This window comes from Eleutherodactylus coqui, chromosome 5 (genome assembly GCF_035609145.1).
Source record: "Eleutherodactylus coqui strain aEleCoq1 chromosome 5, aEleCoq1.hap1, whole genome shotgun sequence".
Classification (NCBI taxonomy): domain Eukaryota; kingdom Metazoa; phylum Chordata; class Amphibia; order Anura; family Eleutherodactylidae; genus Eleutherodactylus; species Eleutherodactylus coqui.
This window is the reverse complement of record NC_089841.1, coordinates 271,896,749-271,913,520: the sequence shown is the minus strand read 5'-3', so window position 1 is coordinate 271,913,520 and position 16,772 is coordinate 271,896,749. Positions and strand designations below refer to the sequence as shown.

Sequence of the window (16,772 nt, the reverse complement as noted above, 5' to 3'; positions counted from 1 at the left end):
GGGGTTCGGAAGAAGGTCTTCCCTCTCTGCGGCTTTTCTTCCGGGAATCCCTTTTTTTTGTCGGCCGCCTTCTCCAGGATTTTGTCTAGGTCTGGTCCAAACAAAAACTGACCGTAGAACAGGAGGGCGCATAGTTTATTTTTTGAGGCCAAGTCGCCTGACCATGATTTCAGCCATAGTACTCTTCTGGCTGAGTTAGATCGGGCTGCAGCTTTTGCCGAGAGTTTAACCGTTTCGGCCGCGGCATCCGCTAGAAAATTTGTTGCCATGCGCAGGATAGGTAGGGAATTTAGGATCTGTTCCCTTGGCGTCTTATCGGTTAGGTGTAGCTCCAGCTGTTCTAGCCATACCCCCAGAGTGCGCACCACGCAAGTGGCTGCGATCCCTGGCCTAAGTATGTTTGCCACTGCCTCCCATGATTTTTTTAGAAGGCCTTCGGCTTTACGATCCATGGGATCTTTTAATTGTGCGGCGTCCTCAAAGGGCAGGCTCGTCCTCCTAGCTAATTTGGCCACTGGGACGTCTACCTTGGGTATCTCTTCCCAGCTTGCGCAAACTTCCTCCTCAAATTTACCCCTCTAGCGGAGAAGGAACCTGCGTCTGGTTTCTTCCACTCCTTTTGGATAATTTTAATGATGTTTTTGTGGACAGGGAAGGTATGTTTACGCCTCTCCCCTAGTCCCCCGAATATGTCATCTTGCAGGGTGCGTGGTTCTCTGGGCTCTTCCATTTTTAATGTAGCCCTGACTGACTTAATTCTGTTAAGTCGTCCTGATGGAAAAGGTATCTTTTGTAGTCCTCACCGTCTGAGGACTCCTCGGCCGCCTGTTCCTCTTGCTCCGATCCGATAGAACTCTCGGAGTCGGAAGGCTCGTCGGGAACATACGCCTTTTTCCCCCCGATTCCTCTTTGACTAGCCTAGCTATGTACGCCTTGCATAGAGGCCTCTGGTACGTGGCTGGCAGTCTCGTCCCGCACTCCACGCATTTTTTGGGTTTTGTTCTGGGGGGGGGGATGTCTTTTTTATCCCCCTGACAAACAAAGAGGGGAAAGTATTTTTTGCGGGTAAATATGCAATTTTTCCATATACAATACATTGGATTTTGCATTTTGTATTTTTTGCCGCACTGGCTACTTACGGCCGCTGAGGCTGAGGTTTCAGCTGTCTCTGGGGCTGGAGCACTCATTATTGTACCGATGCTGCAGACACCCTGCGACCTGTAGTGCTGGTCCACCTTCTGGCTTCTCTCAGGTTGCTTATTTTGAATTTTCGCACTCCTGCGCTAAGCCCCGCCCCCTCCGTGCGGCTCCTGATGCGAGCGTGATGACGTCACCACGCTGGGCACGTGACGCGACGCCCCGCCGTCAAAGGGCTTCCTGGAGCGCCGCGCTGTGACTATACGAGGAGGAGGAGGGGGACTGAGGCTCCCGCTTTGTACCCCCCATGGGCCGCCGCGGGAGGAACCTGGCCCGGGGGTTACCACCCCATGTGGCGTCCTGGGAGTCGTCTGGCTGGGAAGGGAGGACAGGCTGACCCACTGCCCTCCGATCCGCCCGTGAGTAGGCTTCCGGCTGGCTTCTCCACCAGCCCCTCTCAGAGATCCTGCCTCCTGGCAGGACAGGAAGACACTGAGGAAAGTGGGGAAGGGGGGGAGCTTTTAACCTCTCAGTGTGTTCCTGTCCTATCAGGAGGAGGCAATGTCAATTGGTGCTGTCGTGGAGACGACTGGGGGAAAGAGGTTTTAGAACATTACAAGAACGTGGGTAAGAGTGCCATAGACCATAGTAAGAGTGCCATAGACCATAGCAATGAGTGTGGTGCAGAGGAAGAAGTACATCATGTCTTACCGAGGGTACAAGTCCAGGTAGAACTTCCCCATAAGCTGTCCCGTTGCTGCATCTCGCACAGAATACAGCGAGACATCCTCGTGCCACACAGGAGCGCTCCTCTCCTGCTCGAAGGTCAGACCGAGGAGCTCCTGGTAAATATCTAGCAGACCGGCGGTCACCACCTCCATGGGAAAGTATTCCTTGAGGACATTCTGATCCACGCTGTAGGTGGTCTCCTCCACCTGGTTCATGTAGTACCGCATGTCCCAAGCATTGATCTGCCCATCAAACGGCAGTGCTCTCTTCTCACATTCCTTCTTCTTGAGTTCTGTCATCACCGCCCTTTCCTTCTCCCCCAGAGGCTTCAGTTTTTGGGATAATTCATCTGAGAACAAAACACATTCTTCATGTAACAGACCATAATGTGGGCAGATTATATAACCAATCATAGCGATATATCAGGATTATCATTCAGAAGCATCCAGTGATTATTACATAGAAGTGAGGTTTAGCCGCACATGCAGAAGATCCGGTTCAAAACTATGACATCTTTAAAAAGTTCTGACGGGCATCAATTGCCCCCTAGCTCCAGCGTGACCGCTCTTAATGATGGCATACAGACACGTGAGAGCACCACAATATTAACCCTTTCCCATCCATTTTTGGATTCCGGGTTTCCCAAAAGGCTTTCGCTTTTTGCTGTTATACAACGGTGCCATCTGCTGGCTAAACCAGTATGTGCACCAGAGAGGATCCGACAGCAAGTGTCTGGCAATAGACGGTAAGAATACCCTGTCGGACGTCTTCTGAGATTGGAGCTGTACAAGCTTCATTTAGAATGTAGGAAGACGTCAGACAGTGAATTGGAAAGTGTTAAGACCAAATCGCAACCAAGCAAAATAAAAAGTTATGGAATTAGCAGACCGGGGGTCAGGGTCGGCGTAGATTCTATTGTGGTCCTTGGTAAGACACTATATAAGGACGTATGTTAGTGTAACAGCTGCAAAGGCCAACGTACTTGGTTGGAATATAAAGTAAAAACCCTAAGGGCTCATGTCCACGGGCAAAATGTTATTTAAAATCCGCAGCGGATCTCCCGCGCGCGGATCCGCACCCCATAGGGATGCATTGACCACCCGCGGGTAGATAAATACCCGCGGATCGTCAATAAAAGGCATTTAAAAAAAAATGGAGCATGGAAAAATCTGGACCATGCTCCATTTTCATGCGGGTCTCCCGCGGGGACGGCTCCCGCGGGCTTCTATTGAAGCCTATGGAAGTCGTCCGGATCCGCGGGACACAAAAATCATATTTTACTCACCCGCTCCGGTTCTTCTCGTCTCCGCGGCGCCATCTTCTCTCAGCCGCGGCCGGATCATTTTGCTTCGGCCCGGCGCATGCGCGGGGCACGTCACCGACGTCATCGTGCACATCCGCCGAGCCGAAGAATGAAGATCCGGCCGCGACGAGAGAAGATGACGCCGCCGCGAAGAGAAGAAACGGAGCGGATCGGAGGTAAGTTTATTCTCATTTATTTGCATTTTCGGCGCTCATGTCCGCGGGGCAGGAGGGACCCGCTGCAGATTCTACATGTAGAATCTGCAGCGGATCTGATTTTCCCCGTGGACATGAGGCCTAAATGTGGCTGTAGATGTCGGACAAGTCGGGGTTCACATAAAACACATTTATGAATTATGACACCAGTCTGAACAAACACCAGCCATCCACCACCGGTGATGTGGAGTATGTGGCGGATGTCACAGAGTCTGCAGCGCGTCCCACATCGGCGCAGGATATCAATCCAGCTAATAGAAATATATCTAGTATGGAAAGAGTTAACAGGCCCACAAGGGGCGGGGTCAGACGGAGGCAGCGTATTGGATACTAGCCCTGAACACAAGGTCCCCACAGGGATTACACTGCAATACTGAGAGTCTGAACATTACTGAAGTGCATTATGTCTGATGTATAGTAATTGGTTCATCTGACACAACTTCCATTTGGAAGGGTTAGATTAGACCATGTGACCTCGCTTGTGTTGTATGAATGCCATGATTAAGAGCGGTCACGCTAGAAACACGTTGGAACAAGGGGGCAATGGACGCCCGTCAGAACGGTCATAAACCCCTTGACGCGGTCCTTCTACATTTCCCCCCAAAATTTTCTTTTCTCTTTTAAAAAACAAAAATCGCAACTCCTTTATTAACCCATTGCCGTCGCTGCACGAGGGTTGTTGTGTTTTGCGGACGAGCTCTATTTAATGCGCCATCTTCTGCACGCAATAACTTTTTTGAATTTTGCATTGACAGTTGTGCGGGGCGCATTATTTGCAGACGTCCTGTAGTTTGTGTTTGTATCATTTTGTAATACATACGACTATTTGATCGCTTTTTCTTGGAGACAGGGTGACCAAAAAGAAAAAAAAAAAAAAAAGGACATTTCTGGCGTTATTTTTTTTAGATGATGTTCATCCTGCGGGTAAATGTGTTACTTTAGATCGGACTTTTACGGACGCAGCGATGCCAAATATGTATTGTTTTATAGTTTAGATTCTTTTATTGTAAATATGGCAGTAGGGTTTTTGGTTTTTTTTAACTTACTTTTTTTCCTCAACAGTTAGTGAAAAAAAACTTTAATCGGTCTCATTTTAACTTTTTTAAAATCCCCGGGGGGGGGGGGGGGGGGGGGGGGGGGGGGGGAAATCACAACCAGCAATGCTTTGATCGACCCTGCAGTATGATGTAATGCCTTAGCATTACATCATACTGCGATCGGGCAGACAATCAGGCCACCCCACGGGAATGGCTTGACAGGCATACTGCCAAGACAGCCCTGGGGCCCTTTCAGAAGGCCTCCGGCTGCCAGGACACCCGCATGGCTCCCTGCTGGCTCCTCGCAGGGGGCCATACGGGACCCCAGAACATCGTCCGGGAGATTTAAATGGCAGTCAGAATTGCCAGCGGCATTTAAAGGGTTAATAGCTGCGATCAGCTGTTGCCGCTGGGTGTCGGCAGTAACAGCTGGCACCCGCGCTGTATGAAGGGAGGCCAGGGTGCATCTGTACCCAAGTAATTCCCTGATACTATCCAATTGCTGCCTTCACAGGTGACAGACAAGTCTTTAGGCCAGATGGTCTTTCACATGCTGCCTCGGTCCTCCACGTTACCTATAAGCCATTTTATATAGTTAGTAACCAATCCCCAAGCAGTTTTGATTTTTCCCGTATGTATATTCGCACAGGGCCGGTGGTGTGGCCCTTCAGAGGCCCTTGAGGAGAACGGCATTAGTGGGTGCGATGCCACCTGACATGACACCCTGTAGTTTCATGGCCCATTACTGCCGATACCGTCAGGGGTAAAGGGGCAGCAGCTATTGACAGGGGGAAGAATAACACCCACCTGTGAACTTATTCAGACGTCTATAGGGGGGGAACAGGAGAAACACCACGAAGCTCTAAGTAAAGATGCTGGGATTCTGATCTGCAGTTCACATTAGCGCTGCCAACGACAGCCCTGGTATAGCGCTGACCGTCCCGCTGGGTGGGTGCGGCCAATGATTTTATCATTACAGCTATCATGTTACAGCAGTTCTAGTCGGTGACCGAAATATTCTTACCTAGAAAGCCGGCCACCAGTTTGCTGTTCTTGGCCATGTTCATTTCCAAGATGAAGTCGGCGTGCGTCTCAAACCCAAGGACACTGCTCTTCTCTTCCCTGAGCTTCACGAGTTCCCGAAGGAGACGATTGTTCTCCTGTTTAAGTCAACAACATTAAAGTGTCATTCGGAGACGCTGGCCGTCAGGACGGAGCCAGAGAACCTGCTTACCTCTTTGCAGCGGGAGTTGAAGGCAAACTCCACCTTCTGCCTCGTCGCCGGAACAAAACATTTCTTCATCAGAGGGAAATAATGGGGATATTTTAACGTTACTTTTAGTTTTCCATCCTCCGTTTTCTCCAGGGAATTCAAGAAGTCATCAGGAAGACCTCCTGCAAGACACATGGGGCAAAACACATTGAAAGCGCCAGGAAAACACAAAAACAGCCTTTAGAGTAATTTAACTAAAATTATCTACAAAATGTGAGAATCACTAAATTTGCAGCAAAGAAACCAGTGGAGGAGTATCAGATTTACTGTGAGTTTTGGACATGTCACTCCTCAGTAAACGAGGGGGCATCGCTGAGCAAAAAGGAAAAGTGGCAAACCCTTCGCACCAACAGTTACCCTAAAGCCGGTCAGCCAAGAGGCTGCAGAAGGTTCAGTAAAAAGAACAATCAGGCAAAAATATGGAGCTTCAGTCATACCTCATCTGATGCTTTGTGCGCCCAGTTTCAGGTGGTTTCACCCCCACACACATTTTTCAGGGAGGGGGCATGTAGGAAGCCTAGTATTCTGCCAGTAGTCCACTGTCCTGACTTCCTTGCCCTTACATCCCATGCTGCATTGTACAGCAGGGAGGCAGCATCTGAATGCTCGCCTCTCTGCTCTCCCAGAAGAACTCAGGCATTTAGAGACATTCTGGCCAAATGGTTAATAAACCCACTATAGCATATGGAATGTGTCCACACATCACAGGCAGTAACAGCAGGAAATGCGGAGATCGTTATCACAGGGTTTGCAGATGTGTCAGCCTGCAGTCTGCATGAATGGTAAGCTACTTAAGATAGCCCCTCCCCCTGTTGCTATGGAAATGTCCATACCTTAGCAATCCACTCTGTTGGGTACAAAGCTTTTATAGTAAGAGAAGTTGGAAGGGAGACCCCCCTAGTGGCAGCCACTTCACACCTGATTTACAGTGGTAAGGCAACAACATTTTTAATGCAAGTATATTACATTAACGATGTGATTAACGTGAGCTACTAGAAGATTGTGTGAAAAGTTAGAGCCCCTTTAACTCCTTCATGACGCAGCCCTTTTTTTTACTTTTTTGTTTTTTCCCCCACCCTTTTAAAAAAGCATAACTCCTTTATTTCTCCATCGCTGTATGAGGTCTTGTTGTTTTTTGCGGGACGACTTGTATTTTTCGCTGGTGCCATTTATTATACTATATAATGTACTGAAATTTTTTTTTTTAATTTTAAGTGGAGTAAAATGAAACAAAAACGACATTCCTCCATCTTTCGGTGCGTCCTGTTTCTACGGCGCACAAACTGCAGCAATGACCTGATAACTTTATTCTATGGGTCGGTACGATTACTGTGATACCAAACTTATGTAGTTTTTTTTTGATGTACTATTTTTTTTTCAAAGACATTTAATTTTTTTTTTATTATTTTCTGCCGCCATCTTCTGCGCGCAATAACTTGTTTTTCCGTCGATTTAGTTGCGAGGGGGCTCATTTTTTGCGAGATGTCCTCGATCGCAAACCAGTCATGTTGTGGGGGGGGGGGGGGTGTTTATTACACCCCATGTCCGAACCTGCTGGCGATGTCCGACCTCTCCTTCACTTTACATTATGCGGCCCTAAATCTCACCTAGTTCCTCCGCAGAGAAGGCCAGGAACGTGACGTCCTCATTCAGGTTCTTGCTGAAGTCGATGGAGAGCGAGCTGAGACGCTTCTTAATGTCCTTAATTTTCTGAGAAAAAATACAAAAAAAAAAATAAAACCACGAATATTTTAAAGCAGGAGTAAAATATTCCCGGAAATCCGTCATTCTATGATGCGAGCCGCGCGATAGGATCCGGATTTAACCCCTTCGGTACTGGATTTATTTTGGGGCTTAATCACAAAAAAAAGGTTGTAGAAATGTAACTCCCTGTTTATGTTAGAAAAATTGACCTTTTGAGGCTTCAGTCACACAAGCGCAAAACGCGTGCGAATTGTGAGCGTTACGAGAAGCGCGATTATGAACTCCAATCTTTTGAATGAAATCATACATATGAGTGATATTCTCCCTCACAACGACGGGGAGGGGTGGGGGGGGGGTGTTGTGCAAAAACTGCTGCACGTTCTATTTTTTCACGTCTTTCGGAACGCATCGCCGTTGTTTTCAATAGGACAACGAAGGGTTACGTGACGTACGACCTGTGGGTGACAGCGATGTGACGTTTCCCATTGAAATCAATAGGAAGCACTTGCCGCAGTGTTTCCACAACGTGTGAGCGCACCCCAAAACAAATATTCTTCCCCCTCCCACTGCTGTCTGTTGTATCCACAGCGCTTCTACCTTGTGGCTCCTTGATGTCCAGCAACACGACATTTTCTCAGATGTCATGGTGTCCAGCAGCAGCAATGACCCCGGCTACAGGCTACAGGTCCTCTGATCTCTGCTTTATGTCCTTCCCAACCTCACCCGAGAGCTCAGGAAAATACCAGCCTAAGGGGTGCAACCATGGACCGAGATGGCACGATCCTGCTACAGCTGACTGATAAGGGGTTAATGAGAGGGAACTTCTGCTCCCCCTCAACGACTGCCCCATCGGGAAACTACGTCCTTAGTAAGTGGGCTTTAATCCTAGAGGACGTAGTTTTATGCATCCTCTTTGGATTGATGCCCACTTGCCTGAGGACGTGACAGCTCCATGCTGTCGGTGCCCGCAGGTAGTAGACAGCATGGAGCTGTCATCCCAGGATGCGGGCAGTCCCCCCGGCATTGCGATCGGCGCTATAAAATGAATAGCGCCGATCGCAAAAAAGTAAAGAAAAGTGTGTAAAAAGTTAGATATTAAGCTGCTCTGATGGATCGGATCCATCAGAGCAGCTGAAAATTCTTACCTGGCTTGTCGGCGGTGTCCCCCGGAGTTCGGGTCCTCCCGGACCTGCCGGCGGTCTTCTGCGCATGCGCGCCAGGCGATGACGTCAGGCGCATGCGCAGAAGCCCGGGAGCCCCCTGCAAATTTAAAATCTCCTGGCTCCCGGCTCCTGAAGGTAGCCGGGAACCAGAAGGTGTTACCGGGGACCGCTGTGAGCGGTCCCCGAGCCCGCGATCGCTGCTATCCATTGGATAGCGGCGATCGCGAAAAAGTTAAAAAAGTTTTTAAAAAAGTCAGTTTCACCTCCCCTCATGGATCGGATCCATGAAGGGAGGTGAAAATACTCACCTAAGTCCTCCCTGATGTCCCGGGACCCGAATCCCCGTCTGCGCATGCGCGCCCAATGATTGACATCGGGTGCGTGCACAGACGTGCTCGAGCCCCGGGAAATTTAAAATCCCTCTGCTCTTGGCTGCCATGTGTAGCCAAGAGCAGAGGGATGTCACTGGGGACATGATCACTGTCATCCAATGGATGACAGTGATCATGTAAAGTAAAAAAAAAAGTGTAAAAAGTGAAAAAAAAAAGTTTTAAAAAGTTTTTAAAAAGTTAAAAAAGCTTGCGTTTCATCTCCCCCCACGGATCATATCCGTGAGGGAGGATGAAATGACGTACCTAAGGCCCGCGGATTTATCCGCGGACCTTACCCCAGCTTCTGCGCACGCGCCCGTCGCCAAAATGGCGGACGCGTGCACAAAAGCCGTGGATTGCCAGGATAATTTAAAATCTCCCTGCTCCTGGCTACAAAACTTAGCCAAGAGCCTGGAGATTTCACGGGGGGGCCCCGGTGAGTGTTTCCTCGTCACGTGTTCGCAGTTATCCAATGGATAATGGCGTTCACGTAAAAGTAAAAAAAAGGTGAAGCTTCATCTCCCCTCACCGATGCGATCGGTGAGAGGAGATGAAACTTTTTACCAGAGGCCTCCATATTTGCACCCCGACGCGATCTTCCTCCGTGAACTTTCCCGGATTCTGCACATGCGACCGCCGGCAAAACAGCAAACACATGCGCAGGAGGCGGGGAGCACAGGAAATTTAAAATCTCCTCCTTGCTCCCAGCGACCAACGGTCAAATCTCCTTGCTCCCAGCGACCAACGGTCACAGAGAGCCTGGAGCAGTGACGGGTGGCCTCGTTGAGTGGTCCCCGATCATGTGATAAAAAGGTAGCGATCTACCTTAGGTCGGTCTCACATGACCGGATAGGAATTACGGATTCCGCATGCGTCTGATCCGCGGTAATACATGGATCAATCGCATTGGATTACACAATTCCGCTCACATTAGCAGGTCGGAATTGTGTAATCCACTCGCAGAAAAGAGAACGCAGCAGGTTCTATTTTACCGCGACTATCCGCAGCATAGAGCCTATTGTGCTCCATGGTCGCGGATATACCCGCAACCCATACGCAACTACATTGTATACGGGCTGCAGGTACCCGCATCATCGCTAAGCGACGGTGCGGGAAATACAAATTTAAAAAAAGTACTGCGCATGACCGCCTGTGTGAGTAGGCAGTTATGCGCAGTACATTACACGGCCGTACGCAGGGTCACAGCCGGGCTCACAGCTGGGATCCGCTGCGGGCCTCCGCAAACAGATTCCACCTACGGCCGTGTGAGCCCGGCGTTATTCAGACCGCTACCTGTAATACGTAATTTACAAGAAGCCCCGGGAACGTTCGCCTTCCTGCAGCCCAAGAGCAGCTTGTTGAGCGCCTTCTGTGTGAGACCGCCGCACCGCAGCAAGCTTACGGAGACTCACAGAGCGCCACTTTTTACACCCCATACCCACCACTGAGGTCAAGAAATGACCCCCAAAAAGCATGAGAGGAGGGGGGATACCCGGTTTTATTGCCCCATGGGCCCATTCCCACCAGCCTCCGTAATTACCCCTGTCTTCGGAAATACCACACAGTTCACATTATTACTTTTAACTAAGATTTGGGGAACACCGAAAAGGGTGCGGAGGGGGGGGGGGGTGGATATTTTTAGGGAGTCAATTTTTATTCTGTACAAATGAACAATGGGGCCTGGAATGTATTCAGTTGTGCCCTGCAATCCAACGGGTGTTCCCTGCATTACAGGCCTAACCATGTGTCCTATAAGTAGATTAGGGCCACAATGGGTATGTTTTTGAACACGGGACAAACGGGGATCCATTTTGGGGTGAAGGTCTTCATTCCTATGTAAACTGTACAAAAAAAAAAGTTTTTAAATTGACAAAATTGCCAAAAAAAATGAAAATCGTAATTTTTTTTTCTGCTTTGCTTAGATTTATTCAAATACTGTGGGGTCAAAATACACAGTACACCCCTAGATGAATTCATTAAGGGGTCTAGTTTTTAAACTGGGGTCATTTGTGGGGGTTCTTTATAGTTTTGGACGCTCAATGGCTCTACAAGTGGGCAATGGGGCCTGGAATTTATCCCGTTGTACCCTGAAATCAAACGGGTGCTCCTTCCATTATAGGCCTAGCCATGTGTCCTTTAAGTAGATTAGGGCCACAAGGGGTATGGTTCTGAACACGGGACAAACAGGGGTATCCATTTTGAGGTGAAAGTCTTCATTCCTATGTGTGCTGTACAAAAAAAACTTTTTAAATTGATACAAATGCCAAAAAAAATGAAAATTGTAATTTTTTTCCTACTGCTTTGCTTAGATTTATTCAAAAATTGTAGGGTAAAAATACACTGTACACCCCTAGATTAATTCATTAAGGGGTCTAGTTTTCAAAATGGGGTCATTTGTGGGGGTTCTCTGTCGTTTTGGCCGCTCAAGGGCTCTACAAGTGGGCAATGGGGCCTAAATCACCTACATGCTAAATTTCTGTTCTGAAAGCCACCGACTACTTCTTTCATTTTGAGCCCCGTTGTGCATACGGACAGAAGATTAGGGCCACAATGGGTATGTCTCTGAACGCGGGACAAACAGGGGTATCCATTTTGGGGTGCAAGGCTCCATTCATGTGTGTGCTGTACCAAAAAAGCAGTTTTTAAAATGACAGAATTGCCAAAAAAACGAAAATCACATTTTTTCCCTTTTGCTTTGCTTGAATTCATTCAAATACTGTGGGGTCAAAATGGTCGGTACACCCCTAGATAAATTCGTTAAGGGGTCTAGTTTTCAAAATGGGGTCACTTGTGGGGGTTCTCTTTGGTTTTGGCAGCTCAAGAGCTCTACAAAAGTGCTATGGGCCTAAAACGCCTTCAAGCAAAATTTCTGTTCTGAAAGACACCGACTACTCCTTTCATTTTGGCTCCCGTTGTGCATCCAGACATAAGATTGGGTATGTTTCTGAACACGGGAGAAATGGGGGTATCCATTTTGGGGTGTAAATCCTCATTTTCATGCGCAATATAGGAAAAAAAATGTGTCTTTAAAATTACATATTTGCAAAACTATGAAATTTTATTTTTTCTCCTCTAAATTGAATTAATTCCTGAAAAAAACTGGTGGGGTCAAAATACTCATGACACCCCTCAGTGATAGATTAGGGGGTGTAGTTTTTAAAATGGGGTCATTGGGGGGGTATCTATTATTCTGACACTTATGAGCCTTTGCAAACTTGGCTTGGTGCAGGAAAACAAAGTGTTCCTCAAAATGCTGAAAAGTAATGTTAAATTTGTACGTCCTATAAATGGTTAAAAAAAAAACCACAAAAGTTTTTCAAGTGTGCATTCAGAATAAAGTAAACAGATGGAAATACATATCTTATCAAAAATTTGTACAGTATGTTTGGACATATTTGAGATATTACAGTTGAAAATTTGAAAAAAATGACAATTTTTTCAAAATTTTTCCATAATTTTTCCATATTGGCGCTTTTAATAAATATACACAAATTATATCGGTCTCTTTTTACAACCAAAATGAAGTACAACATGTGGCGAAAAACAATGTCAGAATCACTTGGATATGTAAAGCCTTTACGGAGTTATGCTACGTTGAACGACGCATGTCAGATTTGCAAAATTTGGCTCCGTCACTAAGGCGCAAACAGGCTTTGTCACTAAGGGGTTAATGAGCTGTTTCTACGAGCATCGGGCGCTGCTACAGATCCTACCTGCAATGTGTATCAGACTGTCAGCTCCATAGCAGGAGCCGTCTGCCCGTACAACAGCTCCCCGCTACCCCCCTGCCCCCAGCAATCAGCTGTTGGCTGCTCTGCCCTCCTGCTGCCTGCTGTTTCCCCGCCCCCAGCAATCAGCTGTTGTCGGCCGCTCTGCCCTCCTGTTTGTATACCAAGGGCCGTCAGCTCCGTGAGAAAGATTTATGATCTGTTTCAGGTCCCGGTCAGGTCAGATCTCAGCATGTTCGCTCTATAGGACGCACTGACTTTTTCCACCCACTGTGGAGGGAAAAAAGTGCGTCTTATAGAGCGAAAAATACGGTATATGTCATAGCTTTAAAGGAAAATGAACAAATTGCTTTCTGTCACCGTCATTTAGCCCGTTTTTGATAGGGCCGTGTAGGGCGACCCGTGGTTTGTAAATGGTACCATTTTGGGAAAAGACGACTTCTTGATTATTTTTTTTTTGTGTCCATTTTTTCTTGGAGACTGACAAAAAAAAAAACAGCACCGTTCTGCCATTGCGCGCTTTTTTTTTCCATTGGCGTTATGTGATACTTTAACAAACTGGGCTGCTAGGATTTGGTGCGGCTCGTCAACCACAACCCACGCACAACACGTATCAGCACTTGGTGGACCTCATGAGCTCCTCTACCCTCCCAGGCACCATTCAGCCTTTCACAGCTATGAGGATTATGAACCTAACGAAATACTTTTCAGATAGTTCATTCAGTGCGCACGCTTTTATGCAACTCTAAGCTATACGCATACATGAAGCCCGTTACATACATGAAGCCCGTTACACTCCGCTTGGTCACTGATTTCATATGTTTAATTCTTAAAAAAAAAAAAAGGACCGTTCTGGATGGAAGGATACTAATATTTAGATTTTTTTATTTTTTGGGTGCGATAACTTCACTATTGTAAAAAATATTTATATATATACTCAAAAATTAGAGTCTTTAGTTTAGCTTTATGTTTTTATTAGTCCCCATAGGGGACTGGAACTTGTGATTGTTTGATCACACATACAGTGTAATGCAGTACTAGGATATTGCATTATACTGTATTTTAACTGCCCATTCAAGACCTGCTAGAGGCGCACCTTTAACAGGTAAACGATCACGGCAGCCCAGGGGGTGGAGGAAGACGGCCCCATTGTGATCTTATCACAAGTGACCGTGACATTTAGAGGGTTAAGGCTTGGTCCACACGGGGACGATTTCCAGAAGTGTCCGCAGCAAGCATTCTACTGCAGATTAGCCATGGAAGAACGGCCTCCAGCCCTACAGCACTTGGTGCGGGTTTTATCGCGAATCCCATAGCGGAGGCGGTGATACAACCGACACGCTGAAGAATTGAGTTCCGCATCGCAGGTCAGTTTCCGGGTTTGGGGCGGATTATTTCCGCAGCTTGTGAAAGATTTTCAAACTCTCGTCCACTTTGCTGTTATTATAACGCTGCAGCAGGGGGGCCCGCATGGCAATTCCACTCCGTGAGAACCCCACCTAACAGACACGGTCAGAGGGGTCTCTCTGATGGCGGCTGTCATGGAGCAGGTTCGGCTCCCGAGCCCGGTCCATATATAGCATAGGCCATGGCCGACTATATACCTACCAACGGGGAAGGTGTGCTGCAAATGGGTTAAGAACCCAGAACTGTGGGGGAGGGGAAACTTGTTGCCTGCTGTTAACAGGCCTACTGGCAGCCATTCACTAAGCCGATTCTACAAGGAGGGAGATATTCGCACAGCATTACATGAAGCAGATACAGACACATTATGACATTAGTAGTGGGCCGTAGGACGTCTTGCGCCCTTTCTTGTGTAATCTCACCTGCTGTTTCTCCGTGGAAAGGTTCAGGCCGTTCCTCTGGCCCAACTTAATGAGTCTTTCCAAGAGCCTCTTGGCCTCCGGTCGTAGGCAGTCGGGCGGCAGCACGGTCTGTAAAGATGCATCTACACGTCACACTGCTAGCAATCACATCCAGCTCATGGCTGATCACTTACATAACGCCCTCCGGCCTTTAGAGCCGCTAATCATTACAGTTAATTAAGCCTCGGTTAAAGGGACGGTTTGGGATCAGTTTAAACAAAGCAAAAATAAAAACAGGTTAAAAAAAAAAGGAAATGATTCTGAGTGTAGAATTTTTTATTCTGTTGCCTATACATGACCGTGGGGGTGGCCATCTTTCCGGAGCTACATTTAACAGCATTTAGTAGATTGTGAATACGGCCCATGAGGCTCCTCTAAAGCACGATGGACATGAGGGACCCGCTGACTTGTATGGAGACTGTTCTAGGCATGTTCGGTGACCTGCAGGGGTCAGTGTGCAGGGAGGGGGAGGAGGCGAGCTGTGACATCACCTATTGTGAATGGTGGGTCCTGTGTTATCTACATATAGGTGTCACATCTCAGTGTAATCCTGTCTGTACAGGGAGGGAAGGAGGTGAGCTGTGACTATTGTGAATGGTGGCTCCTGTGTTATCTACATACAGGTGTCACCTCTGTCATCCTGTCTGTGCAGGGAGGGGGAAGAGGTGAGCTGTGACTACTGTGAACGGTGGGTCCTGTGTTATCTACATATAGGTGTCACCTCTGTCATCCTGTCTGTGCAGGGAGGGGGAAGAGGTGAGCTGTGACTACTGTGAATGGTGGCTCCTGTGTTATCCACATACAGATGTCAGCTCTCAGTGTAATCCTGTCTGTGAGGTCAGTGAGATGACTGCTGCAAAGCTTTCTCTACAGATCAGGAAGTATCAGACTAGTATTAGGATTAGTGGTCAGTGTGCAGGGAGAGGAAGAGGTGAGCTGTGACCATCATAAATGGTGGGTCCTTTGTTTTCTACATACAGGTGTCACCTCAGTGTAATCCTGCCTGTGATGTCAGTGAGATGTTGGCTGCACAGCTTTCTCTACACATGAGGATTGGTGATCTGTGTGCAGGGAGGAGGTGAGCTGTGACATCACTTGTCACTAAAAGTGTAAAAAAAAAAGTTAAGCATTTTTTGCATGCAGTGAACACGTGCACAAAACTCCAAGGCGGCCCCCTTGATTTCATGCATCATGTGATCTTGTTGACTTTAATCGCCTATTTTGCTCCATAATCCAGACCATTTGTATAAATATCTGCATGAAAGACACGTCTGAATACCCCAATGCACATCGATGGGGGTCTCAGCTCAATACCATGCATGTCAAATATGTACATAATAAAGAGGGCCAGCAAGTCCGTGTGAGCGAGGCCTTAAAGTCAATGGGCAGATGTCCAACCGCATTGTTTATACGGCACGGCGATGTTCACCGTGCGCTTGTACCCTCCTGATACAAGGCAGATCTACCCACGGGGTCCCACGGCATCTGTTCGCTCACTATACATTGGTAGGCTTGTTTCATCTGTGTGGGAAACCAAAGCCAACTGCAATACTGGATACTGCAGTGTAATGCCACCTCTGCCCGAGTAGTTCCAGCCCATCACGGGGGGCCTCCGGCTTTGTGAGGTGACCCCTCTAATAGCTGGCGAGCGTACGACTAAAGGGGCTAGATTTAGTGCAATGCGGTGACGGGCTCGGGGAGCCCGTACAGTCCACTAGACTTTATATGACGCCACCACGTTAACAGGGTGCATACTGAACGCTGACCGTGGGCAAGGCGAACACTCCGAAGACGTGCAGGACACTGGCAGCTATAAGTCACGCGGCGAGCGCTCACCTGCAAGTGCTCCAGTCTTTTGTACACATCCGCCCGCATGCTTTTCTCCACATCGAACTCAGACAAGCTCTTGTCGGCCTCGGTGCTCGCGGTTCGCACCTCTTTATCGGAAGACACGTGCTGAAGGAAATCCAACATGTTTCTCTCAACTGTGCAGGGAGACGAAAAGTGACAGATTGTAGGTGATGTGAGGACACGGGGCAAACAGAGCGTCAGCCATACCCAGCGGGAGCCACATTAATCCCCTCCGAGCGGTACAATGCCGGAAGCTTCCCAGCGTGACAATAGCCATGAGCGCGCCGCTGCCTACACAAGTGCTGAGCTCAGGCTTCCCTTAGTGAAGGCAGCGCAGGAACGTTCCACAATGTTCATTCCCCAGATCATCACCTAGTCGGCGCGGGAAAATAAACG

At 48.0% G+C, this 16,772-nt stretch overlaps 1 protein-coding gene across 1 annotated transcript in view; it reads right to left on the bottom strand.

Moving 5' to 3' along the window:
• The window catches only part of THOP1 (thimet oligopeptidase 1), a 44,338-nt gene that overhangs the window by 11,362 nt on the left and 16,204 nt on the right, over positions 1-16,772 (bottom strand). Inside the window, exons 3-8 of the mRNA XM_066604691.1 lie at positions 16,362-16,510; positions 14,487-14,594; positions 7,302-7,404; positions 5,656-5,816; positions 5,446-5,581; positions 1,849-2,215 (exon numbers count right to left, since the gene is read on the bottom strand). Of these exons, the coding sequence (XP_066460788.1) occupies positions 1,849-2,215; positions 5,446-5,581; positions 5,656-5,816; positions 7,302-7,404; positions 14,487-14,594; positions 16,362-16,510 (1,024 nt within the window). The remainder of the gene's footprint in view (positions 1-1,848; positions 2,216-5,445; positions 5,582-5,655; positions 5,817-7,301; positions 7,405-14,486; positions 14,595-16,361; positions 16,511-16,772) is intronic.